Genomic DNA, 26,195 nt, shown 5'->3' with positions numbered 1-26,195 from the left:
TGGGCAGCTGGAGCTCCCTGCAGTGTCCTGAGAGCCCAGGCCTCTAGCCTGGCCCCTGATGGCCCGTCTCTCTGTCTGTCTCTGTCTCTGCTCCCTTGGACCTCCAGATAGTGATCGTGCAGTTTGGGGGGAAGCCGTTCAGCTGCTCTCCGCTGCAGCTGGACCAGTGGATGTGGTGCATATTCATCGGGTTAGGAGAGCTCGTCTGGGGCCAGGTAAGTTCTGAGTGGGTTATGGGAAGTGCCTCTCAGTGGGAGAAGGGAAAGAGCATTGGCCAGGAAATCCGGGAGCCCCAGGAATGGGTCCCAGTTCTGCTAGGGACTTGCTGTGTGGCCCGGGACAAGGCCCTCCCTGCCACTGGGCATCTGAGCAATGGAAGTTGGCCCAGGTCCCAGATGCTTGTCATTTGGGTATCATCACTCTGATTTTTTGCCATATATCTAGGTACCACTGATCATGTTATTTACTTAATAGTTTCTTGTAGTTGTATCAGGCTTTTTTTCATTGAAATTTATTTCAAAGGACAACTTTATATTACTAACATGAGTGGGAAGTCAGTATCACTTGTCATAAATAGAAGCTAACCAAGAAATAATATAATGAGAACAATGGTATTAAACTCTAACCTGATGCCATGGTCTGCCAAGGCTCAGAGCCTACAGGCAGCTAGCTGTCAAAAAGGGAGATCAGTTAGGTGGTGTTACTGATGGTGCTGATGGGAGATGAGTAGTTGGAGCCACACCAAAGAGAGGCTCCTTCAGAGGCTCCGAGGGAACAAAAAGGCAATCTGCCATGTGGCAGACCTACTCAGTGCTGTGCCTCTGGCCATCTGAGATCCTCCTGGCTTTAGGCACCACTGGGCTGGATGCTCTGTGCAGGCCTTTCAACTATGACCCTAGGACATTCTCCCACCAGTTCCCTTTCCTACTGTTGCCCATGTTCTTGGGACACACACACACACCCATCAAAGTGCTCACAATTTGCAGCTCAAAGATCCTGACCAGGACTTTTGGTGTTTATGAGACACGTCCAAGCTGGGCCAAAGGGACTTTATCTCTGAGGTGCTCTGTCACCCAGGCAGGGGGCCCCAATGGACCTGAGACAGTGTTCTTGCCTCCAAGCTGTTCCCAGGCTTGGGTGGGATGTTCCAGTGGCAGAAATTAAGTAGAAGAAAAGAAGAAAGTTTAGTTTTATTCAAAAGAAATGTTTTTAACTTCTGGGCTTCTTGGAAGAGTTGATAAACTAGATTTGACTCAGGAAATCCCATTCCCTGGGCACCTTCCTGGTCATGTGACCTTGGGCAAGTCCTTCAAGCTCTTGGGCCAGGCCATCTTTACTCCCCTGGGGCCCACTCCCTTAGAGAGCTCAGGATGTCTGGGTGAGCAGACTCCTAATGCCTAAGTACGATGCCAGCAGGCAATGCCCACCTTAAACTCCCAGGGAACCCTTGAAGCTGTGTCCATGTCAGCCCATCTATCCCTGCAGGGGATACAAGGAGCCTCTGACCGCTGCCACCTTGGTTCCCCCATAGGGCCGCCTCTCAAGCCTCATGGACAAATCCTTTGTACAAAGAGGAAGAATGAGGTTTCCTCCTTCTCATGTAGCCTCCCCTAGTTAGGAAGGCAACCATTCCCAGAATCCCCAAATTGGCTCTCCCCAGGTTATGTAGGTCCTGAGACCCTCTTGCTCAGGTTGGGTGCCCATGACCCAGAGGCCTCAGGAGGAGGGAGCCCAGAAGCCTGAGGGCCCACCAGGCTCGTGCATGGCATCTTGGACACACCATCTCGCTTCACCCTCCAGCCCAGAGAATTGCCTTCAGCTTTACAGATGGGAAAACCAGAGCTCAGAGAGCTTGAAGGACTTGCCCAAGGAAGGTCTGCTGTACTCAAAGTCACATCTGTCCAACTCCTACAAGCCAGGATTTTCCACTGTGCCCCCTTGACTCTGGATGAGTGAATGAATTAAAAGGCAAATTAATAAGAGATTTAAAATTGAATTGGGATGAGTTAATTAGTTGAACATGTAAGGAAGTAATTGGGTCAGAGAAGCAGGAGATTGGGAGAGCAAGGAGGGGGTGGCAGGGAGGGAAGGAGGCTGACTGAGGGACAGCCCCATTGCCCTGACCTTGCCACATCCCCTGCAGGTCATCGCCACCATCCCAACCAGCAGGCTCAAGTTCCTCAAGGAGGCGGGCAGGCTCACGCAGAAGGAGGAGATCCCGGAGGAGGAGCTCAACGAGGACGTGGAGGAGATAGACCACGCCGAGCGGGAGCTGAGGCGGGGCCAGATCCTATGGTTCCGAGGCCTGAATCGGATCCAAACCCAGGTACAGGAGGCTCCCAGGGCTGGGCCCACGCCTGGCCGGGCAGGCAGGTGATGGAGTGAACGTGCTCCATACCACCTCCCAGGGCCCCAGAGGTCAGGGTCCTGCTCTCACCACCTCACCAGCTTTTTCTGTGCCCACATTCCTTGCACGCACTCTCGAGTGGCTGCTGAAGAAACAGTGGCCTCCTCAGGAGTGTTCCACATCACCTTCTCAGTCAGCAAGGGATCAGACTGGCGTGTCAGGGGTTACCCCTGAGCAGGGAGAGGTGGGCCAAAGAGCTGAGGGGACTGAGGGACTCTAGTCAGGGCTGCTGGGCAGCTACTAGAAGGGACAGCCCAAGGCTGGAGACTGGTCTCCAGGAGGCCAAGATGGCAGCTTCAGGCCAGGGTTGGCCCCAAATTCTCCCAGGACCAGGGGCCCGTGAGATCCGGGGCTTATACACATTCACACATCCTCGTCCTCCATAATGGTCTTCCGAGTTTTCAGGCAGCTCTGGGAAGCAAAGCTTGGTTTTCACTCACAGATACACACATGCATGCCAAAGACACCTGCAGAGCACACGTGTTTCTTCCCCAGCACAGAGACTGCATGGCTGCCACATGCCAGGTGCTACAATGTGCAGCCCTCCCACCACGCGCTGCAGGCTCTCATGGGAGCCAGCCCCTCTGCCTGGGCTGGGGTTACAGTTCACATCATGCTTTCACAGCCTAGGTAACTGAGAGAGGGTCCGTTTCTTACCCAGACCACCTGGGAGAGCTGTATCTGGCAAGTTCATGGCCTCTACCCCATCCCACTCTGGGATGTGTTGCAGAGACCCCACCTGCATCCTGCCTGGTGGCCTAGCCCTTCACTTAATAAACATAACGAACAGGTCACCTGGGCTGCCTCACACCCACAGTGCGCTGTCCCAAACATCATCTCACTGACCTTCCCAGCCCCTTGAGAGGTAGGTAAGCCTCCTCCAGTTTTAGAGGGGACTGGGGTTTAAAGGGGAGGCAGCCCTTTCTGAGAGCTGGGGTGGGGGACAGAGGCAGGTTTCAGACACAGAGCCACCTGATGGATGCAGCCTGGGCTCCTCCCCAGCAAGAATCTGGCACCCCCCCTGCCGGGCCGCTCTCGGTGCACATGGCTGTTACCAAACCCGCGCAGAGCCTTTCAGGGGTCTCCAGGTTGCAGGACACCGGGACTGTAGTTTCTTGAATGGACAGAGTGCCTATCCAGCTTGGCTCTTAAGGAACACTAACACGGGCCAAGTGCTTGCCACTCACAGAATACCCTGCCAGGTAGGTGGCATCGCCCCTTCAGAAGGATAAGAAACTACACCATGAGAGGTGACTTGCCCAAAGTCACCTAGCTCGTAAGTGGCATAGCTGAGATTTGGGCCAAAGTCTGTCCACCCAGAGCCCCCACCATACCACTCAGGCTCCACCCCTGGCCCCAAGTGGCACTAAGCACCCCTCTCACTTCCAAACACCATGTTTAATCAACCCCAGCCCAGCCCACTGGCCCCTGAGCCACTGGAGCAGAGCAAAGGCCGGGCCCTGGGGTCCTCCATGGGACCCTGGGCCTGCAGATGGGCCAGAACCGAGCAGACATCTTTCAGAGCCTTGGAGTGTGTCTGGTACTTTTTATTTTTATTTCAGTGACGTCGTCATTGTTGCCGTGGCTGCGGCTGTTCTCGTGGCATTGCGCCTGTCAGTCGTGTAGCTGTTGTGTTCGTTCTTCTCGCAACTTGTCTCGTTCTCTCCTCCGTTGCAGATTGAAGTAGTCAATACTTTCAAGAGCGGGGCCTCCTTTCAGGGGGCCCTGCGGAGACAGTCCTCCGTCACCAGCCAGAGCCAGGACGTAGCCAATCTCTCTAGCCCTAGTCACGTGTCGTTGTCCAATGCTCTTTCCTCTCCGACCAGCCTTCCTCCTGCTGCAGCTGGGCGTGAGTGTGAATCCTTACCGCCTCGGGCACCACCGACGCTAGCGCCGGGCGGGCAGGCGGGCAGGGGCCGGGACACCAAGGACATGGGGGGCAGCCAGTCATGGTTAGGCCCAGTGGGCTGAGGGCCACCATAGCCAGTGATGGGGGGCAGTCTCTTGGTGGGCAGAGTCAGCTGGGGTCAGAGTCAGGAGTTACAACCAGTCAGTCAAGGGGTCGGGAGGGTCACAAGTAGTCAAAAAGTTTGGATCAGTCAAATGATCATCATCGGCCAGGAAGGTATCAATAATTAAATATCCCCCTGCACTACAAGGTCCCAGCAGCCAAGGGGGAGCAGTCAGCCAGGGGGCACAAGGTGTCCCAATCAGTCTAGGGTCATATCAGTGACAAAAAGCTGGCTCACAAGGACAAGGGTCAGAGTTGGCCAGGAAATCACAGTCTCCAGTCAGTCAGGCAAAAGGTTACTGTGGGTCAAGGCCCTCAGGGGTCACAGTCAGGAACAGTGAGGTCCAGCGAAGGGAGTGGTCACTGTAGGTCAGAGGTCATAGTCGGTCTGGGGTCCCAGGAGATCACAGCCCAGTGGTTCGGAACCCTCTGCCCTCTCTCCTTGCACACCTAAAAGCATCAGCAAAAGCATACCACTCTCCCTGCATGCTCAAGGTCTGATGCCTTCCTAGAGGGACAAGGCCCCTAACTTGACCTCAGTGGGCCAAGCTTCAGGTCTCGTGTGGTGCTGGAGGCCCTGAGGGATCTGGTCTAGTCCTTGGCTTCCTGCCTTCCTTACCTGAGCAACAGCCTGGGGCTCTGACCCCCTCCATCACCTCCTTCCTGCCGAGTTCGTCACCTCATGCCATCACTTTTTACCTGAATCTCTTCTCTGGCCTTGTCTAGATCTTTCTGAACCCCTATGTCCTCAGGTCTCAGAGCAAATAAGTAGTCTGTTTACCACCTTCCTCCCTTTACCTTGTCTCTAAACTGCAAGGGAGCCCTGTTCCGATCTTCTCAGATGGCCCCGATGTGTTCCCTTAGCCAGCCCTTGGGCTTCTTTGAGGAGGCATAGACTCCAGAAGGCATCTCTTGATACTTTATGAGGTGCCTCTACCCCCATCCAAACACAGAGCACCCATAACACACTGCACAGGAGAGGACCCGTGTGCTAGGTGGGAACTATGCCATCTGAGCCCTCTGGCAGGGGGCATGAGCCACAAAGAGCCTGTTGATGGCATATGCTCATGTCCCATGATCTTTCAGTGGATGCAGTCCTGCCAGTTATGCATGATGACAGGAAGGATGCAGAAAATGTGGGAAAGCCCCTCATTGTTCATTCGTTCATTAGCCCAGAACCACAGTAATGGGGAGGCCAGACTAGCCAAGGTGATGTGCAGACCTATTTGAGCAGATGGTGTCCAGACTCACATTCCCATGAGGTATCACTAGGAAATCACTGCCAGGCTTTCTCAGGGCAGGAAACCAGAGCCAGTGATGAGGCCCCATCCTCTCCCCTATGCATTAGAGAGCCCTCCCCTTAGTGAGAGGCCCTCACCCAGCTGACCTACTTCTGCATCAGCTTAGCTCTGACCTTGCTCCGTGACCAGAAGTGTTCTGGCCTAGAAAGCCATTTGAGGAAGATTCCATTCCTTCGGTTTCTGCCACCCCACCCCGTGACACCTGCATCCCTCTGGCTGGCTCTGACTGCCAGAAGCCTAGCTCCTGAGTGCACACTTAGTTCTTTGTCCATCCTGGTTCAGCCTCCTTCTTGAAGTGTGGCACTTTGCACTGGCCACAAAAGAGCCGCTCTGACATTCCTGTCTCACAGCCTCTGGAAGTCTTCCTTTGGCTTATCCCTCTCCCCTTAGATTTCAGTCTAAAAGAAAGAGCTCAGTCATCTCAAACCTTAGCCATTGAATTCTTATCTTTTCTTCTGTCATTTGTAAAGCCATTCAGTAAGGCTGGTCTTGGGACAGTTAGTTCTTAGCAATTCTCCTTCAGAGAAATGACCATTTCTGCCCACCCTCCACTTACTTCCTATCTCTAAGCCAATTTTCCCTCTATCCCAGGGTGACCCCAACTTTGGAACAGCCTTTGAAAAGGAGCCTGTGCCCTAGCCAGTTTGCCTCAGTGTTTAGAGCATCGTCCTGCAGACCAAAGGGTCCCAAGTTTGGTTCTGGTCAAGGGCACATACCTTAGTTGCAGGTTCTTCCCCACCCAGACCCTGGTCCAAGCTCCTTCAGGAGGCAACCAATCGATGTGTTTCTCTCACATCAATGTTTCTCTCTGTCTTTACCTCACTCTTCCACTCTCTCTTTAAAAAAAAAAAAAAAAAAGGAGCCTTTAAGCCTTGACTCTTCATCCTCTCAGAGATTTCAAAGGGGCTTATCAGGCAGAGCTCCCTCCCCCAGCCACCACCTTGCCTCTCCCCCAGGAATCATGCTTCCTTAAGAACCTTGTATTCCTACCCTCTATTGTAGAATCCAGCGTAATTCTAGGCCCATTCTTGGAGCCTTTCTTGGACCTATGGTCTCAAAAAGAGCCTGTCTGTCCCCTTGCCCAAGGGTACTTGTTCCAAAGGGATCGCAACCTCTTGGTTTCCGTGCACACACTCTGGTCAACATAGTCACAATGCAAACTCTAAATAAATACCCCTAGTTCCTCTTTTGCTGAAATAGTTTCTATAACAATGTCACACCCTTTGGTTTCCAAGGTCTCTGAGGGCCCCCTAGATACCAGGCAGGGTCCCTTCAGAAGCCAAAGGCCGTCTTCCCGTGGGGAGGTGTGCAGCAGGTGGCCAGGAGTAAGACTGGGTGAGATGAATCGGTGGCTGCCTCCCGCCTCCTCTCAGCAGGGTCCTCTTCCTGGGGGTTCTCCAGCAGAGGAGGGTGGCCATGTGCATGCTGCATGGAAAATGCTGGTGTCTGTGAGCTCTGATGGAGCCAAACCACTGTGCCCTGGGTTATCAAGAGTTGGCTATAAAAGCCAGGGGCAGGGCACTCTTGGACTGACTTCTGACTCATGACATCAGGGTGAGGAACCTGCTCCGCCCACAACACACATCCCTCCCCCAGCCCCACTGTGAGATGGAGGGCCCCAGGCAGACAAAATGCATGTGGTGCTAGGACAGTCCCATCCGACTGGCATCTGGAATGTTCAAGAAGGAACTCTGGCCTAGTCTCTTGCTTTCTTCTTCTGACTTAGTCACAAACAAGTTTGTTTTACCCCCAGAAACTTAACAACACAACCTACTGACGTATCCTTGAGCCTCACTCAACATCTTCCCAAGCAGTTGCCTACATCCTTCACTTCACGTATGCCTCCAGCTGAAACAGGAGGGGGGAGGATCTGCCAAGACATCCATTTAACTAAAAAAGACACTGAGGCTCAGAGAAGTGGACTGACTTGCCCAAGATCACATAGCAAGTGAGTGGCAAGAGGTCTGAGTACAAAGTCCCTCATTTTTCCTACCACCCCAGAGCTATTCCCAGACAAGACAAGCCCACAGACCTGGAGCCCACATAGGCTGAATTTGCGCTCTGGAACCAGCACTCACACCCACAGCCTCCTCCAGCCAAAGGAGCTAATCCTCAAGGTCCCGAGCCCAGAGGATTGTTTTCCTGCTTGACTCTCCCCAGCCTGGCAGGGACGGGAGAAGGGGGCTTTCCCACTGGTGATCAAGGACAAATCAGCATTCAGCTCTTTGACCCAAGGCCAAGTTGCTCAACTCCTCTGCCTTATTCCCCTCAAATTCCTAACCCAACTCCAGCCACCTTTGTATGTAGCACGTTTGTAGCAGGCTCCGTGTTCATCAGTGAAAGTCCTGCTTCTTCAAACCAGCCAGGCCACGAACCTCAGGCGCCTACCCCCAAGACCAGCCACTCTCTCTGGACACTGCTCCTTCTAGACAGGACTCTCCTGCTCCCACTTCCCCCTCCAAACTCCGGGTTCTGAGGACTGCTGTGGCAAGGAATGTGCATCTCTTAGGGGAGGGACTAGGAAAGGAAAGGACGCTGGACCTCTCATTAGCACGTTGGTAACTAGTTCAGTGCAGTCTTGGGTCGACAAGAAAAATGGCTTGCTTCTGGGACGGGGGGACCCTAGACCTCTCTGCTTTCTGAATATTCCATGTGTTTGTTTCCCTAGAGGGCTAGAGAACCCTGGACACAGAGTTCAGCAAGAGAGAGTGAAATTAAAAGAGGTTGTGAGTCTTTAACCTTGAGCCTGAAATGAATGTGAATCAATCCCAGACTCTTGGCTTCCTTGAAGCCGGGTAAACATTCGAGTATGTCGAACCATCGCAGGCCAGGGCCTCTGCATTTCCTCAGAGCCCTCCTGCTCCCTTTGTGCTGATGAAACCAAAATGCCTGAAACCTCTCCCCTCCCCCCACGCCCCTTGCAGCTCATACCACAAAACCCCGTCTTCAGGGTAGGCAGAAAGGGGAGATGGAAGAGCTTTTTTTCTTCCCATATTTTTTTCCATTTCAGCCGTGGAGACAACCGAAGTGGAGACTTGAGATGGCCGTGGCGGGGTGTCCCAAAAAGTCTTGTCCCCACAGTCTTGTCCAGAGGAGTTCATTCTTTCTGTTGTCTCCATGCCAGGGGGAGGGCGAGGGACCTGCATCTCATTGTGTGTTGTCCCCTCTGCGTTGTCAGTCACATGACAGGGTCCTGCAACCATCCCTCCTCCTCCACTAGGGGCTCTGGCTGGAATCTTATTACAATTCAGAACCTCAGAACATTCTGGGCACTAGGCTGGGCAGCTACTACGATAATAAGTATTCCCATTTCACAGATCAGAAAACTGAGGCATGCAACACCTTTTTTGTTGTTTGCACTTAATCAATGGTGTAGTGGCCCACTGCTTATAAGGACATCAAAATATTAATAATCTCTACAGAGCCACAGATATGGAGTCCAAGGAGAAAGAAATCTCAGGGCAGCCAAATAGCCATCACGAAGCGCCAGCACTACTGCACCACATCTGGCTGGCCCTCACTCAGCACCTGAGGCCTCCTATTTAAAGCAGTGGACAGGGTCTTTGGAGCCCCCAGCCAATAGCACATAAAAAGAAGGGGGACAGAGATGCTTTTGAGAAGACAAGGGAAAATCAGAACTAGTAAGTGATGGCTAACATCAAAGAAGAACTTTTTTAAAAAATATATACTTTTATTGATTTCAGAGAGGAAGAGAGAGGGGGAGAGAGATGAAAACATCGATAATGAGAGCAAATAATTGATTAGCTGCCTCCTGCACGCCCCACACTGAGAATCGAGCCTGCAACCTGGACATGTGCCCTGACCAGGAATCAAATCGTGACCTCCTGGTTCATAGGTCTACGCTCAACCACGGAGCCACTCCAGCCAGGCCAAGAAGAACTTTTTTTTTCCTTTTCTTATTTTGTTGATTTTTCTTTCATTTCTAGAACTTTAAAAAAATAATAATAATAATAACCGTAGGTTCTTACACAAGACCAAAAGATTCTTGGCAAAGCCTACTTCTTCTCTGTGTACTCTAAATGAAAAGCCAGAGGAGCATACGATGTGCTCTAGGAAGACCCCCCTATGGAAAAGTAAAATAAAGCCTGAGCTGTGACACCTGAAAACCATCAGCCACAGTCATCAAGAAAATTCATCTCCATGGACAGGCTTTCCCAGCCTTGCCCCCCAGCAAGCTGCCCCTGGGTTTACTCCTCCCGTCCTCTGTCCCCCAGAGGCCTATGGTATGGGAGCAGCCACCCAGCCGTGCAGGGTGCCTTCAGGGCCACAGTCGCTTCGGCTGAGGCTCTGCTCCTTGGAGGCACTGATGTGCTGCCCCCATTGCACTCCCCTTGCTGCTGCTCCCCTGTGAGGTGGGCTGGGAAAAGAGAGGGAAGAACCTTTGTCCCAAATCCCATCAGTCTCTGGAGATAACAGTCATGGCTCCCCCTCCTAGGTGTCCAGAGGAGGGACCCCTCTCTTCTAAGTGAGGGGCCTGTTCTCTGCACCCTGCAAGGACAGAGGATGGCCAGGGAGGGAGTGTGGCTCACCCACTGTCAAGCACCGGAAGTGACAGAGCTAGGACTCAGGCTCCAGGCCCAGGGTTCTTCCCACTAGCCCGGCGGATGCAAGGCCCCACCTCCTTCCATTCTTCAGAGAACCCAGGTTCCAACTTGCTATTTTGAGTTCAGTTCCACACCCCCTTAAAACCCCACCCAGAGCAGGGCTTGACCATCTGATTCTGGCCTCGTTTTTTTGGTTTTGTGTTTTCAAGGCACAAATGAAAATATCAAAATAAGGAACCCCAAAGCCCACTACAATGGCTGGCCAGGGCTTTGAGTCAATACTCGAGTGTTTACCTCCCAAATGCATGAAGGAAAGAAACGTTGGGTACAAAACGACCTCCGTTCACATTGTCCAGGCTTCCAAGTGTAGCGTGTGTCTGTCTGCGTGTGCCGTGTGGTCCCTGACCCCCACCGTGGCATGCTCCCCTCCCGAATGTCACCCGTCCGCCGGCTCCTTTGTGCTTTCTGGCTGCCTCTGCTCTGCACCCCAGAAAGCTCTGAGTTGGCTTTGGTTTGCTTTGCTGCCTTCGTTTTGACGTTCCAGTTCTCTGTTTGGCCCTCGTGTGTCTTCTCACATCCCGGTTTATCCATCTGTCTCTCCTTTCTGTTCCTTTTCTGTTCATGACATGTTATCTGTTCCATGTGGTATGGTTTCTTAACTGTGTGTGGGGTGTTTTGTTTTGTTTTTTAAGATTACTTTTTTTAAAAAATAGCCTCTCCTCCTTCCTATTCTGTTCCCACCTGGCCCCGTTACCCTTCTGCATGGTCGAACCCGCTTTAAAGTTAACAAGGCTCAGTCTCTCCCTAGGTCTGGGTGCCTGCCAGAGTGGACCATGCTTCCTCTGACCAGTTTCCCATCGTATCTTTGATGGGCCTTGATTCCTCCTGTCTTAATATTGTCGTTTTGACCAAAACCAAAGCAATGTTAAAAAACCTCATGGATGCATATAACCTGAGCCTCTCTTCCACTCTTCCCTCTCCTGTCCATGCTCATAACACCCCGAGACTATGGATTCCACCCTCTTGCTGTGCGCTAATCCCTCTCCCACCTGCCCCTTCCCCAAACCCCCAGACCACACACACGCCCTAGGGCACTGCTTCTCACCCCTGCGCTTCCCTTGCAGATCCGCGTCGTGAAGGCGTTCCGTAGCTCTCTCTATGAAGGTCTAGAAAAGCCTGAGTCTCGAACCTCCATCCATAATTTCATGGCTCATCCTGAATTCCGGATCGAAGATTCACAGCCCCACATCCCCCTCATCGATGACACCGACCTGGAAGAAGATGCCGCGCTCAAGCAGAACTCGAGCCCGCCGTCATCGCTCAATAAGAACAACAGCGCCATCGACAGCGGGATCAACCTGACGACCGACACAAGCAAATCAGCTACCTCTTCAAGTCCAGGGAGCCCCATCCACAGCCTGGAGACGTCGCTTTAGCTGAGGCCCCCGCCACCACCCACCTCCCCGGCACCCACCCATCCAGGCACCCAACTCACTCAAGCAGCAACGGAGCAACAACAGGAAACCAAATAATGGCGAGAAAACCAACGTTTCCACCCAACAGACCCTCTTTCTGGCTGTGATGCTGTTTGAACTCTTTTTCACTTTGAGGCAAGGGGCGGGATCTCCTCGGGGCTTAAGGGCGTGAGCGATCCTCCCAGAACAAGCCCTTCCTGGCTCCTGCCCACACATGGACCAGCCGCGCGCCCGCCCAGCCGCCATGTACCCTGCATGAATGTACTGTACACTTCCAGTCCTCCGCTTGTTTGGTTTGGGGGGGCTGGGGAGGGTTTTTGTTTGTTTTCTTAGGCGGGAACTGCAAACAGACTATTTTCTGAGACTATTTATCCAATCCCCTGGTCTGTGAATTTTTGAAATGCTTGCAAAGCATGGTCTCAGTTGTATAGGTTAATTTAACAACTTTTCGACATTGCAGAGCTTAACTCGCCTAGTAGATTTGCACCAATGGAACCGAAGAACTTCATAGACACTCACAAGGTTATATCCATTTCTTTATATCTATATCAACGTATACTTACTCAAGACTGTATACGTCCATATAGATAGGTAGGAAAAATATATATATATATATATATAAATATATATACATGGATATATAAAGTTTCTTTGCCGGCATGTTGCCTTGTTTCTGCTTAAATTGCTCTATTTTAACTTATTTATGTCCTAAAAGAAGAATGTAATTTGTTTACAAACCTGTAGATAATGTCTTTGGCTATTTGTATGGTTTAAGAACACTGGTGGCTGAGATGCTATAAAAAAAACAGCTCAGCCCAACAGACACTTCCCTGGATTGTATCCTTGATGTTTTACAATAGCCATGCTCTGAAGTTTGCCTGCTATTTCCGTTCAACAATGTCACTACCACAGGAGGCTCAGGCAGAAGCCAAAAGTTACCGAGATCCCATGCTGAGGGCTTTCACACCATGCTCCGTAGACAAAGGGAGAGGAGAGAGAAGGCTTCCTGGCGCACTAAGGGTGCTCCCGGCCCAAGGATGATGGAACAAAGCATTTGCTGAAGACTTTTCTCTCAGTGAAACTCACTTGGGTTTACAAAGAGCATTTCGAGAAGAGGTTCTCTTTGGCACTGTCTGTATAGAGAGTGAGGTAGTGTTGCAATATTATAAATGCTATTGTGTTGATTTTTTTTGTTAGTAATTTAGAGGTTTGTTTCCTTATTAATTGCAGCATTTGAGCTGTTGGTGTAATTGGATGAGGATCATTATGGCTTGCTGCTTTTATTTTTATTTTTTAAGAAGAATAGCCTTTTTCTCTGCACTATTTAGATCCGAACAAACCTTATGATGTGTATATCGAGATGTATTCAGTGTGATTTTTTAAACCAAATTGTCTTCCTATAGTCGCAATATATACTGTAGCCTTTTAACAGCAAGTCGCTTTCCCGACAGAAAGCCATTCTGAAACCCTACAGTATCGCAGGTGAGAAGAGGAGGTTATTTTTCCCTCGAGACAATTACAGCACTAGTAATCCCACTTAATAAGAGCTTATTTAATTGTATGTCAGCCTCTTAACTGCTAAGCACTTTGTGGGTATCAGCTTTTTTCATAAAAGAACTTTTGTATTTAATACAAAGTTTGCTTTGAGACTTTTCAGCATACGACCTTTTTCCATAAACTTGTACAGTGCAAAAGACATTTTGAATACCATGATCGATGACGTCCCATGCTTCAAGGAAAACCAAACACTTTCCGCCTCGCTTGTGAAATCCACTCCTCACAATGACCCTGCCCACAGTTGCTCTGCATCAGCCCAGCCCCCTCCCCTTCTCCAGGCCTAGAGAACTCTTCCACACACGAGATGAGAGCCACTCGGGAAAAGAGCCATAGTCAGCTGGGAGGGCCTACATCTGGAGAAACCTGAGGGTTTGGGACCCCAAGTCAGCCCATCCCACCTGGCACAATCTTCCTGGAAGGAGGACCGTCTTTGCACAAGAGCATCGCCTGAATGTCGTGAAGAAAGGTCTCTGAGTGTACCCGGAAGAGGAGACTGCACCCCCAAAGGGGCGACCAGCCCGCAGATAGGCTTATTGGATTCCAATACTAACACCACCAAAAGCCAGCCCGCTGCTCTCCTGCCTACCGAGAGGAAAGACCTGCACAAGAAAAACGTTGGGCAGCCTTGGAACACAGGGATTTTGTAGTTTCCTTTCTCAAGGTTTTCCATCTTCCCCCTTCTTTGTTCCAATCCTGTGCCCCGACCTCATTCCATGGCCCTGGGAAGGCTGCCCTGGCACACCACGCTCCCTGTTTATTTGGGGCCAGGACACCAGGGAAGCGGGGGGTTTCTGAGTGGGTCCCAGCTGGGGGAACAGGAAGCCACGGAAGCTACTGAGAATGCCCCGCATTAGGGTTGGTCCTTCCTTGTCAGGAATGATGGATGCTCACACGCACACACACACACGCACACACCCTCCCTCTGACACTCGCACACACATCCACACACACAGGAAATGATTGGGTTTGTCAAAACTCACTGTAGTTCATAAAGCTTGCACTCTGTGTCCTATATCTAGCAGCATGGGGTACGTTTGGCAGTTCACCCCATTAGGGGGTAAATAATTTATGACCATTCATCTGTTTTTATGAATTTTTTTATCTAGACAATAATTGTAAATAAAGAACTCACCGTCTCTGTTCATTTAATACTATGCAATGCTTTCAATTGCTGACTCTTCTTACTCCCGCACTGTGGTTCTGAAATGTCTGTGGTTTAAAGAAAAAGAAAAAAAAAGAGAAAAAAAAAATCAAACAAAATATAGTAAATATATATCCTGTAACTAATACTTCTTTCTATAACTGCACTTAGCTTCCTTTCTGTCCTCTGGACAAGGGCTCCAGGAGGAGACTCAGCTCTAGGTCTAAGCTCACCAACTTGTCTTCCCCTACAGCTAAGGGAGGAGCCGAGGGCCCATTCAATGACCCCTGGGGCTGTAGAGTCACTCACCTTCGGAGGTGGGCAGGGAGGAAACCTCGGGGTTTCCTTACACAATTCAGGCAGCACTTTCCCTAAATCAGAAGCAGCCTTGATTGCTCCCTTCACTGTGGCCCCTGGGCCACTTGTCCCAACCAGAGCATGGAGTTGCCAAGAGGAAGGTTGTCCTCCTCCTGAGACCAGACCAATGGCAATGACTGCATTGATGCAAGGACTCTGGACCTGTCCTATCCTGGGTATCCCAGTTAGTGAATAGCCACTCTTTTCCCCAACCATGTTGACATGTCATCTTTACCATACACTGATAGCTGAGATAGAGGTGGGTCTATTTCTGGGATTTACCTTTTATTCCCTTTTTGGGTGACTCATCTGGCACCAGCCACATAATTTTAATTATTGTTGCTATATAGAATGTGTTATTATATGGTAGGCTATGTTATAAAGTTTTATCATGTGGTAGGATAAGTACTCTTCACTCTTTTTTTCTTTTTTAACAAAATTTCCTTGTTAAATAATAATTTAACAATTATTCTCTCACATCTGTTCTTCCCAGTAAACTAAAATTTTGCACGTCCTCCACCCACCTCAAATACACTGGGCCCTGTCATTCTGTGTGTAAACATCTTTCTGCCATTGTAAGTACTGTCCACTCGGGGTCCCTAAAGAGTGTTCTGCAAGGAGAAGCAAAAGGGGCATCCTGAATTTTGAGGGAAACCCAACATTCATCTCATACTCCCACTTGTTCCCTAGACCAGGGTGTCCGTAGGAAAGGCCACCAATAGGAAGTAGGGGCATTAAGTCTGCCCCCCTTCCCAGTTTGGGACCCAAAGTCACCCACTTATTGTACTAGGGTGGGCCTTTTGTCTGTCCGGGTCCAGACAAGAAAGAGGGGTTTCTCCCAGATATGGAGCTATGAGAATGGGTGGCCCAGTTGTCTGTATGTCTAATTCTCCTCCTGGAGAAATGTTTATTCCTGCCTCCCTTTCCTGAACTGCTTTTTTGCTCTTTATCCAAAGTTTCTAGTGGTTGTGCGATACTTCTTTTGGGATGCAGCCATTTCTTGTCTGGACCTTCTCACAACCCTGACCCCCCACTCCCACCACCCCCACTGTTGTCCTACTTACAGGAGGCTGTCCGCTGGGCTCACTGTGACATGCCTCCCATCCAAAACTCTCTCCATAGTGTCCAAGACCCCACCATTAGAAGATCCGGCGGAGGAGGGAGAGGCTCAGTTCTTGAAGGCTTTTGGGACTTTGAGAGCCGAGACCTAACTCAGACAACAGCGGAAATCCCTAGGTCCTTCCCAAGTTCCAAAGCAAGCTCTCCTGATTTTGACGTACAGATCCTATTTGTCCCAAGTGGGGAGAAGGGGATCCTCGGCCCTGGGTATCAGCCATCACCCCTCCACTGAAAATAAGATATCTGAGGCTGCGACTGCCCTTCTCAGCCCCTAAGTCTGTTTTGTAATGCCTGTGGTGCTTTCCCTCCGAACCTTTCCTCTCGGGGGCCGCCACACTTTGCTAACTCTTGTGTGCACATATTTTATAACAGAGTAGCGAGGAAATGGTGCCGCCTCCAGCTTCCACAAGCTGCCCAGGCTCTGCGGGGGGTTCTGGGACAATCGGGGCTGGGAAGTGACTGTGCTCTTGTTGTACACTCTTTATTTCTCTGTATCTCTGGCTTGTGCTTTTTTTGTAATCAATGGGATTTGTCTGCCTTTTCAACACTATACTGAGCAATAACAATAAATGCACACGTGGAAACACTGACACCGTACACATCACAAGGCCTTTTTCCAAAGGACAACTGGGTCCCCAACCTCGTGGATCGGAACTCAGAGGGAAACTGAGTCCCTGGGAGGGGAAGGCACTTTGCCCCAGGATGTATAGCTCAGTGGGCGGTCTCTCTCCTTCCAGCAAATCACACTTTTCCAGCATCCACCATTTGAGGGATACAAGTTTAGCCTGCCATGAGTCATTAACCTTCCACGGGGGGGCAGCTAACAGTGTCAGACAAGACTTGTGGGGAAGAGGCCTAAGAAAGGAGGAAGAGGAAGAAGAAATTCAGGGAGCAGAGACTCTGGGAGGTAGGGGCACAAATTGGGAAAGCTAAGAATGGCCTGATTTGGGGTCTGTACTAACCAGAGCAAGGTGATTGAAGATATGGACAAAAGATGTAAGTGGCAGCCCCTACTGGGGAGGTTGACAGAAGGGGGCCTGGCACCCTAAACCCCAATGTTAGTCCAAAGGTTGAAGGTTGCACACATCACACACACACACACACACATACACACACACTAAAACCCAGCTCTTTTCAGGGAGAATTGATCCCCAGATCAAGCACCATAGGCCCATCCAACTTCCAAACAGTTTCATATCCAGGATCCATTTAATCCCAACATCAACTTTCAGAGGAGGTATTATTGTAATACCCACTTAACAGGAGACAGCAGCTCAGGAAAGTAGAGGGTGTGCCCACCAAGTAATTAGGAGATAAAGTACTGATAGCTAGCAGTTTTTACGCCAGAATTGGCACTCAAAAGCTCTAAATTATAATGCTGTTCAGTCTCACCAGCAAATACCTTAATGAATAAGATAGTTGCATTGCTTGTCCCAAATCCCCAATCTCTCCAACTTCAATGCCTACACCAAGGAATTCTCCTAATAACACCAACTTGTCTAATAACAACTATGCCCATATGTTTGTATTATACCTAACATGCCATTGCTCCCATTTTCCACTCAAGAAAAGTGAGGCTCAGAGAGAAAGATACAACTTTACTTTTCATATATATTTTTTATTGATTTCAGAGAGGAAGTGAAAGGGAGAGATAGAAACATGAATATGAGACACATTGACTGGCTGCCTCCTGCATTCCACTTACTGGTGGCCAAGCCTGTCTGGGAATCAAACCATGACCTCCTGGTTCATAGGTAAATGCTCAACCACCAAGCCATGTAGGCCAGGCAAGGAGATGACTTTATCACCCAGATGGTCAGTGATGCAAATACAGACCCAAGGCCAGGGAGGTCCAATCCTTTGAAAAAAACAGAAAACCCAAGAGATCTGCCCCCTTTATTCCCTGCTCCACTCTAAGCACTACCCCCTCACACCCTTGCAACATGTCTTTATTAGAGGGAAATAAGGAGTCTTGAAAGCTGGGGTGGAGGTGAGAAGGTGGGTTTGCTGCCCAGAGGCCCAGCCCTGAATTCTGTAAGACCCACTCCCCTAGGCTTCTCCAAAGCTCCTTAATGGTCTGGATCTATCACACTTTCTGAGACTTAACATCTTCCCTCCAGTAGTGACCATCCCCAGCTAGGGTTCTTTCCCCCTCATCCCCTCTTTACAGAAGAGGGAACTGAGGAACTGTGACTTACCCAAGGGGAGCCTAGGCTCCACCCAAGTCACTGCACTCCTTGTAAAGAGGGGCTCAGAGCTGCCAGACATGAGGGGAGTCCCAGGCTCTGTCAGAGTGCAGCATCCTCACTGTGCTTGTGGGAAGCCAGGGACCTAAGGATTGGGAACACTGGGGGGTGGATCCTGAACTCTACGTGCAGAAGCTTGGCTGAGATTCCCCTTTGCCTGAGGAGAAATCTACTTGATAGGCCTGACTCACCAGGTCCCAGAACTGTGGGAAGAGGCAGTTTAGAGCCTGGGATCCCGTGGCTTGGAAAAGGCAGGGCGAGAGGATTCAGCCTCCAGTAGGGGGCATTCCCTTAGCCTTCTCTGCCCCTGGTCCCAGCCTCGGGTCCTGAGGAGAGACTAACAACAAGGAAGCACTAGGACCAGTCTACCCACGCCCCCCAAAATTGATCATCCTTCCTTGCTCATCCTAAGGCCCGTCGCACCCAGAATCCCAGGTAAACAGGTGAAGCTGTAGTTAGGAATCTCTTCTATTACGTAAGGATCTCGGGGGGCGCGTGTAGGGGGGCAGGGTTGGCCAGGAGAGAAGACCGGCTGGTTTCAGATACCTAAAGCCTTGGAAACCAGAGGCTCACTGTAGGTCTCGCGCGTTCCTCAGGGAAAGGGGAGGGGCCCAGAGGAGCGTGCGACGCTGCAGCGCGGAACCCTTGTGCGAGCGGAGCGCGTTGCCACCCGGAGGCTCCTGCGCTGCAGCCCGGCCGGCCAGCCCGGCGCCGGAAGTGAGCTGTTGGAGGCGCCGCCGGGAGCTGCCACGTCCGAGGCTGGGAGCCGCCGCCGCTGCAGCCATGGTGAGTGTTGTGGCCCGGGACGCCGACCGGCGTTCCGGCCTGGTCTGACCGTCCCCCGCCGACCGCGCTAAGGTTCAAGTCTGAGCCCCGGGCCGTTCAGCTCCCTTCCACCGCTCCGAGGGTGGGCGTCCCTGGCCCTGCCGCTCGGCACCTTTCGCGCGGAGCGGCCCGGAACTCTGCCGGCCGCGCCTTTCGCTCTTTCCCTTTCAACGATGGAAAACAAAACCAGGAACATGGTAGGAACTACTGTACCATTAGTAAACGCCAGGCATTGTTCCTAATCTCAGCCTTCGAACAGTCCGAACAGTCAAGTAGGTGCTGTTACCGACATTGACTCGGGGCGGGGAGGTGGCAGAGCTGGCGTCCTAGCCCTCCTCGCCATCCCTCAGTGATGTGTGTGGAACGGGGGTTAGGGGCAGGGCCTCCAGTACAATGGGCACTTGAAGAAACGTGTAAGGATGAGCTAAGTCTCTGAGGGCAGGGCCTCGGTGTTTCAAATCTGTGGAATCGTACATTCACTCCACACTTCCTCGCTGAGCGAATGGCTGAATGGGAACTCATGGGTAAAAGCATCTGGCCTGAGCCCGGCACAGCCTGGGGGTTCAGTAAGCCAGTGCTCTCGGGAACACGCGTGTGCCGGGAGGTTTTAGGAAACCTGGGTGAGCCCAGGTGTCAGGACTTTGGGTCTGATTTTTGCTCTGCATGGGGGCCAGGTTTCAATTGCTCCTCTGAGCCTCTGATTCTTCAGCTGAGAATTGGCAGTGCCTTTGCTCTGACAGTTCTTTCTAATTAACTTTTTAACGCACTGGTTCTGAAGAGCTGACATGTTTTGAGAGCTGGCACTTTCTACTTAACAAGGGCCCAAACACTAGGTTCTCCAAAGCAGCCGAAGCCAATCTCTCGGACCTCACGGACCACCAGTTGGCGACCGCTGCTCCAAAGCACTTGGTTGTCCAATTCTGGCTGGAGGTGAGAATCTAGCCCTGGCCAGTGTCATTAGCTCACACACCAAAGGGTTGTGGGTTCGACCCCAGTCAAGGACAAGAATCAGGGTTGCAGGTTGGATCCTCAGCCCCAGTTGGGGTGGGTCTCTTCCCCTCTCTCTTTTCCCCTCTCCCCTCTCTACTCTCTCCTCTTCCCCCTCCTCTTCCCTTCCACTCTCTAAAAAATCAATAGAAAAAAATATCCTGGGATGCAGATTAGCAAATAAAAATAAATGCTGGTTATCTCTAAGGTCTTTGGTGACCTGGTATGAAACTATTAGTAAACTTTCTTCCTGGCTTTACTTAGCCCTCAGGCATTAATTTCGGGAATTCAGGGTAACAACTACTTTATGTTCTAGACAGGCAGCCTGATGGGTTGGATGCTTTGTGGGCTGGGAGTTAGCAGGTGAGCTCTTTTCCCAGCTCCACTTTTAACTAGCTCTGTCACTTTAGCAAGTTCTCTCCTCTGGGTTTCTTCAGTTCCTTAGTTGTCAGACAATTCTAATTCCCTGTGCCTTTCCTCCCCCCCAGGGCACATGTGAAAGCAGTGGGTGACCTGGCCAGCTTGGCCCACAAAGATTTCTTCTTATCTTGCTTGCCTTTTCGGACCTGGGGCCCACTTTTTAGGGAGTCTAGAATTTGAATTTGATGAGGAAGCCTGGGCTTACTTAGTGGTACCTTTTATTTTTTATTTTTTTTAAATATACTTTATTGATTTTTCACAGAGAGGAAGGGAGAGAGATAGAGAGCTAGAAACGTCGATGAGAGAGAAACATCGACCAGCTGCCTCCTGCACTGGTGATGTGCCCGCAACCTAGGTACATGCCCTTGACCGGAATCGAACCTGGGACCTTTCAGTCCGCAGACCGACGCTCTACCACTGAGCCAAGCCGGTCTCAGCTAGTGATACCTTTTAAACTGCTCTGCAGTCATCCTTTTCCAGTGTCCACCTTTCTGAAAAGTCAAGCCAGATTTTATGGTTGCAGGGTTTGTGCTGGGAAAAGATGAAATGGGGGAAATGCTAAGAAATATCAGTTCCAAACTGAAACCTTTTCAGTCATTTTCTATCTCATGAATTTTAAGAGAGTAGTGGTTGAGCAAAGTTAAGCTATTTGTTTTTGTTCATTTGCTTATTCGTTCAGCAAATAGTCACTGAGTTCCTTCTGGTTACAAAGTACTTTGCTGGATGACTTGAGAGGATTCAAAACTGCAGACAACTCAGACCCTAGCTCCAGGTAACATCCCTTTAGCTGGGAGAAGAAACAGCATAAAGTGTTGTAGGCTTTTTAGTGCTGAAGATATTCAAAGGAGTACAGCCAGGGGGATCTGAGAATCTTCGAGAAGGCGGGCATAATTTGATCGGGACCTCAAGAATCAGTAGAAGGGTGATGACTGGCAGCTGTGTTCCAAACCTACAAGCTGCTCATTACTCCCGCAGGGTCTCTCTTCCCCGTCAGAGGTAGCCAGGACTCTTTGCATCTCCCCTCTTTGCTCATGTTATGCCCTCTGCTTGCACTGTACTTTGATTTTCTGTGCCACCTGGCAAGTTCCTTATCATCTAAGTCCCAATTTGTGTCCAGCACCCCCAGCCCTTCGGGTGCTACAGCACATGTAAACCACTTCTAAAGTATGTATCTTGCTGTGTTATGATTACTTGTGTGCAAGCTTGTCAGGGGCAAGAAGTGCCTCTTATTTGTATCTGTATCTCCAGTTCCTGGCATAGTGCTAGGCAAAAAGAAGGTACTGGATTGAATGTTTACTGAATGAGTGAATGAATGAACAAGTGCAGTTAACTTTAGAAATGATTGGTGGGTTTAATGAGATGATTGCATTCTAAGTGCCGCCAGTTCATTTACCAATGATATCTCTGGTTCTAGGTGTCAGTAATTAACACGGTGGACACCTCCCACGAGGACATGATTGTAAGTATTCTGTCAGCCCTCCCTCACGGGCTGTGGATCTGGGCATTTCTGTGGGAGGGAAGCATTCATGAATCCAGTGTGGCTTTGCAGCCTTTGCCAGTCAGACTGTAGCCTCAGGGGTATAGCCAGTCTCCCAGCAATGCCCTCTCAATTAGAGGGCTGTGGCAGTCTGGCCATTCTGTGGGAGGAGCCTGGGACTGGATTGTAACTGGAGGCCTTCAGTCTTCTGACCAACAAAGTAACCAGGTCTGGGATGTAGACTGAATAGATACAGAGACTGACAACAGTCTTCCCACCTGTCTTTCTCCTGCTGTCACTTCTTAGCCCCATTGAAAGGGGGTTAAAAGAAAAGAGAGTAGGAAGATGGCTCAATATGAAGGCAGGGGGCAAAAGCTCAAGGCAGAGCCAGGTAGAACCACCACAGACAGAGCTGCCAGACAAGGACCTTTGGACCAGAAGTCATTAACTCAGGGTGTTCCCTGAGATAAACACAAGGCTCAGAATAAGACAACAGGGCTAGGGGGACGGTTCAGAGGTTAAAGTCTTCCACAGCAAAGATGCAGACTCTGCTTCATGCAGGGTTAAGCAGTCCAGGCAGCCTTTGAGCAAGACCCAGGTCAGCTGACAGCATCTCCTGCCATGGTTCCTGCCCACCAGTGGTTCCTTTGGGCCTTCTCAGAGTGTCTATGTTCCCTGTGGTCTAGCTCCAAGACCACCCCTCCTTGGAGATAGTGTGGCACCATCAGGAAGAAGATCCACTCTGAGACTCCTTAGCCAGTCTCAGCTCTTCTGAGCCAGCCTTGATTTCCTGCTGGTTAAAATGGGGAAAATAATGAATGTAACCTGCTTGTGTGGGTTCGATTTGAGGAACAGATAAGGCAAAATAGTAATGACTAATGTCTGCATGCTTACTAAGTGTCAGATCCCATGCTAACTACTTTCATAAGAACCCTTGAAGTAGCCCCATTTAAAGATAAGGAAACTGAGGTTCAAGGAGATTAGGTAATTTTCCCAAGGTCGTACAAAGGATAAGCTGAAGAGATAGGATTTAAATCTTTTATGTACTGCACTCTACTTTCTCCCAACGTGTGTGATTGATAGCACTCTACAGGAGAAGTGCTTCAGAAGTACATTTACAGAGAAGATCTGTCTTAACACCTGCACTGCCTTCCAAGAAGTCAAGACCAGGACTAGAAGAGAGGATTGACTTCCAAAGAAGAATCAGGAAGTTTTCTGCAAGTAGGGAGGCAAGGAGAGAATGTTGAAGCACGTGGACTGATTGCTTCTGTTGAAAGGGTATAATTGTTCCCGATGACCACAAGAGTGGCAGCGGATAGTTCTTGAAATCCACAAGGTGGGCTAGCTGAAGAAAGTGCCATCTGTTGGAACAGGAAGGGCCGGCAAACAGTGGGGCAGCAGGCGTAGTGACTCAGAGGAGTCATTGCCCCAGATGGACAAATAGCTCTGGGCAGAGGTTCTGATAGCCAGTCAACATCTTGGAATCCATTTATCAGTGGTTGAATGAGTGACATTTAAGGCCTATGTGGACAGTCTGGGGTGCTAGGCACACTACTAGGGTGAAAAAGAAAAAAAAAAAAGGCCGAACAGAAACCCAGGAACAAATGTCCACAATGGATCCAGGGCCATGGATGGAGGAAGGAGCTCAGTGTCTGAACAGAACCCTGTGTCTAGGCCAGGTGTGCATCATGGAGTTCCTGATGGGTCTACAGGCAGCCAAAGGCCTGCTCCTCTGGGTCAGCATTAGCCCTTGGTTCTGGGCTGAGTTGAACTCCAAGTGTTGTCCCCAGTAGCTCACAGCCTCAAAACACGGTGGGGCTGAGGAAGAAGGAGGCTAGGCCAGCCTTTTTTCTCCCATTCCCAACCTGCAGAGCAGGATGAGGAAGGGCTCCCCATGTGTATAAAGGGTCTACAGGTAGCTGGGCATCGTTTGTCTTGTCCCATTAAGAAAGATACTGCATGTCAGAGAAATGAGATGGTTGGCATGCTATCTTCCTGCCCGATAGTGATGATTCTTTGAGGTTAGATTACTCTCAGATAGATTCTGGCCCAACTAGGTTCTCTGTCCTGGTGATTGGCCCCCACCCAGCCTGCAGGCGTCCTGAGCTGTCCTCCCTTTGCAGCATGATGCCCAGATGGACTACTATGGCACCCGCCTCGCAACCTGCTCATCAGACAGGTCCGTCAAAATCTTTGATGTACGCAACGGCGGGCAGATCCTCATCGCAGACCTCAGGGGGTGAGTGCAGCCAACCGGCCTACCATGGGCAAGGACTGACAACGATTGGGCTTTCCAGGGAGGGCAGGAAAGCCCAGGAGCCAGAGCAGAGCAACCCGCAGTGCAGTTAGCAGAGAGGACACTCGGGTCCCAGCCAGCCTGCTGCCCTCGGTAGGCATCCTGGGCTGATGGATCCAGGAGTGAATCCAGCTCTGCCACCCATGTACCCACTAGAAGATCTTGGACAAAAGTCGGTTTATCTGGGAGCCTTCACCCACTCACCCTCAAAATGGGCTGATGTTACCTGCTCTCAGACTCCCAGCAAGCCTTTAGTAGCTACAGCTACTTCTGAATGTGGGAAACTCCCTTTTTTGTTTTCCCAGCATGATCTAAGTGTCACTGAAAGGTGTTAATGTAGGAATGTAATGGTAAGCATATAAATCCTGTAATTCTGCGGGTTTGTCCACGACAGGTATTTATACTAATAAAAGGGTAATATGCCAATTAGACCAGACATCTCCCAGGCGTCCTTCCAGACAAAGCCATGGTGACAGGGGCCTAGGCAGAGGTGGTTAGAAGCAATCAGGCCCGCGGGGGGAGAGCAGTTTGGGAGTGGCCAGCAGCGGGGAGAAGTTAGGGGGCGATCAGGCCAGCAGGCACAGTGGTTAGGGGTGAGTAGACAGGCCAGTGGTTAGGAGCCAGCAGTCCCAGATTGCAAGAGGGATGTCCCCCAAGGGGTCCTGGATTGGAGAGGGTGCAGGCTGGGCTGAATTTTGTGCATGTGGCCTCTAGTTAGTTTATATTTTCAAATGTTTGCCCTTTCTCCCACTGAGATTCTTGAGATCCTGGCTGTCATTTTTATGGCCACATCACTATTGCTTTCACTTGGTTCACTGCCTTTCAGATAAATGGGGTTTTTTAATCTGGATTCTATGGATCTCCAGGGGTTCCATGGATAGAATTCAGGGGTTGGTGAACTGGGGCAGGAGGAATCATCATCTTTCTTTTCAGTGACTGATGTTTAGCATTTCCGTCCATGATGGATGTAGGCTGGAAGTCACAGGAGTATTCACGGTACCTATGTTACCAGTGCAAGTCAGATATTTTCATATTACATTATAGTTGTAACTGTCTCAAACATAGTGGTTGCTAGACCTGTACATGTGTCATTGTATCATAATTTGTTCTTTAACGTTATCATAACTGTATTTCAATGTAATTGTGTTTCTTTTCTAATCCTAGCTCTATGTATTTGATCTTTTTTTTTTTCTTTTTTTTAATTAAGGTATTGTATGTGTACATATCTTATCATTGCCCTCCCTCCCACTCCCATACATGCCCTCACCCCCCAGAGTTTTGCATCCATTGGTTATGCTTATATGCATGCATACAAATCCTTCGGTTGATCTCTTATCTCCCCCATATACCTACCCTTTCTGCTGTAATTTGACAGTCTGTTTGTTGCTTTACTGTCTCTGTATCTTTCTGTTCATCAGTTTATAATGTTCTTTATTATCCATAAATGAGTGAGATCATGTGGTATTTTTCTTTCATTGACTGGCTTATTTCATTCAGCATAATGATCTCCAATTCCATCCAGGTTGCTGCAAATGATAATTATTTTTTATGGCAGCATACTATTCCATTGTGTAGATATACCATAGTTTTCTGATCCAATCATCTGACGGGCACCTAGGCAGTCTTTTTTTCCCTTGGGTCTAAGCAGCCAGCACACTGTTAAAATTTTTAGGCTGTCCTTTTGCGCCAGTTCAGCTATGGGTTAGTGAACATTGTAGTTTGTTATTAATAATTATGTATAACAGGATATTGTAAAAATTAAGTTACTACATTTTTATTAAAACGTTTCTTACATACCATTATATTGTCTGGACTGCAAAAATATTGGTTGTGGGCTGCATAGTTTGACACGCTTGCTGTAAGCAGAGCTATCTCTCATGTGCTGGATGCCCACCTCTCCCTGACCCAGAGATGGCCCCGGCACCTAGCCTGGCACAGGGTACATGCTCAGATGATATTTAATGTGAACATACAAAAATCAGAAGATAAGAGACATGCCTTTTGAGCAAAT

General features: G+C 49.9%; 2 protein-coding genes across 16 annotated transcripts in view; both read left to right on the top strand.

Annotated features, from left to right (window-relative positions):
• The window catches only part of ATP2B2 (ATPase plasma membrane Ca2+ transporting 2), a 464,830-nt gene extending 450,360 nt beyond the window's left edge, over positions 1-14,470 (top strand). For 12 of the 15 annotated variants that reach the window (XM_084901914.1, XM_084901911.1, XM_084901915.1 and 9 more), the window contains 3 exons: positions 108-215; positions 2,144-2,326; positions 11,409-14,470. In XM_084901914.1, the coding sequence (XP_084758040.1) occupies positions 108-215; positions 2,144-2,326; positions 11,409-11,720 (603 nt within the window). In that variant the 3' untranslated portion in view covers positions 11,721-14,470. Of the gene's footprint in view, positions 1-107; positions 216-2,143; positions 2,327-4,084; positions 8,272-8,387; positions 8,443-11,408 lie in introns of those variants that run through there. The other 3 variants (XM_084901908.1, XM_084901905.1, XM_084901907.1) reach the window with 3 other exon arrangements.
• Positions 14,471-18,831: 4,361 nt separating this feature from the next.
• SEC13 (SEC13 homolog, nuclear pore and COPII coat complex component) overlaps positions 18,832-26,195 on the top strand; it is a 25,637-nt gene continuing 18,273 nt past the window's right edge. Inside the window, exons 1-3 of the mRNA XM_084902005.1 lie at positions 18,832-18,965; positions 21,826-21,870; positions 24,012-24,127. Of these exons, the coding sequence (XP_084758131.1) occupies positions 18,963-18,965; positions 21,826-21,870; positions 24,012-24,127 (164 nt within the window). The 5' untranslated portion in view covers positions 18,832-18,962. The remainder of the gene's footprint in view (positions 18,966-21,825; positions 21,871-24,011; positions 24,128-26,195) is intronic.

The sequence above is a fragment of the Pipistrellus hanaki genome (genome assembly GCF_964339955.1).
Source record: "Pipistrellus hanaki genome assembly, chromosome: 13".
Taxonomy (NCBI): Eukaryota; Metazoa; Chordata; class Mammalia; order Chiroptera; family Vespertilionidae; genus Pipistrellus; species Pipistrellus hanaki.
The sequence above is the reverse complement of the archived record's forward strand: the minus strand, read 5'-3'. Positions and strand labels throughout refer to the sequence as shown.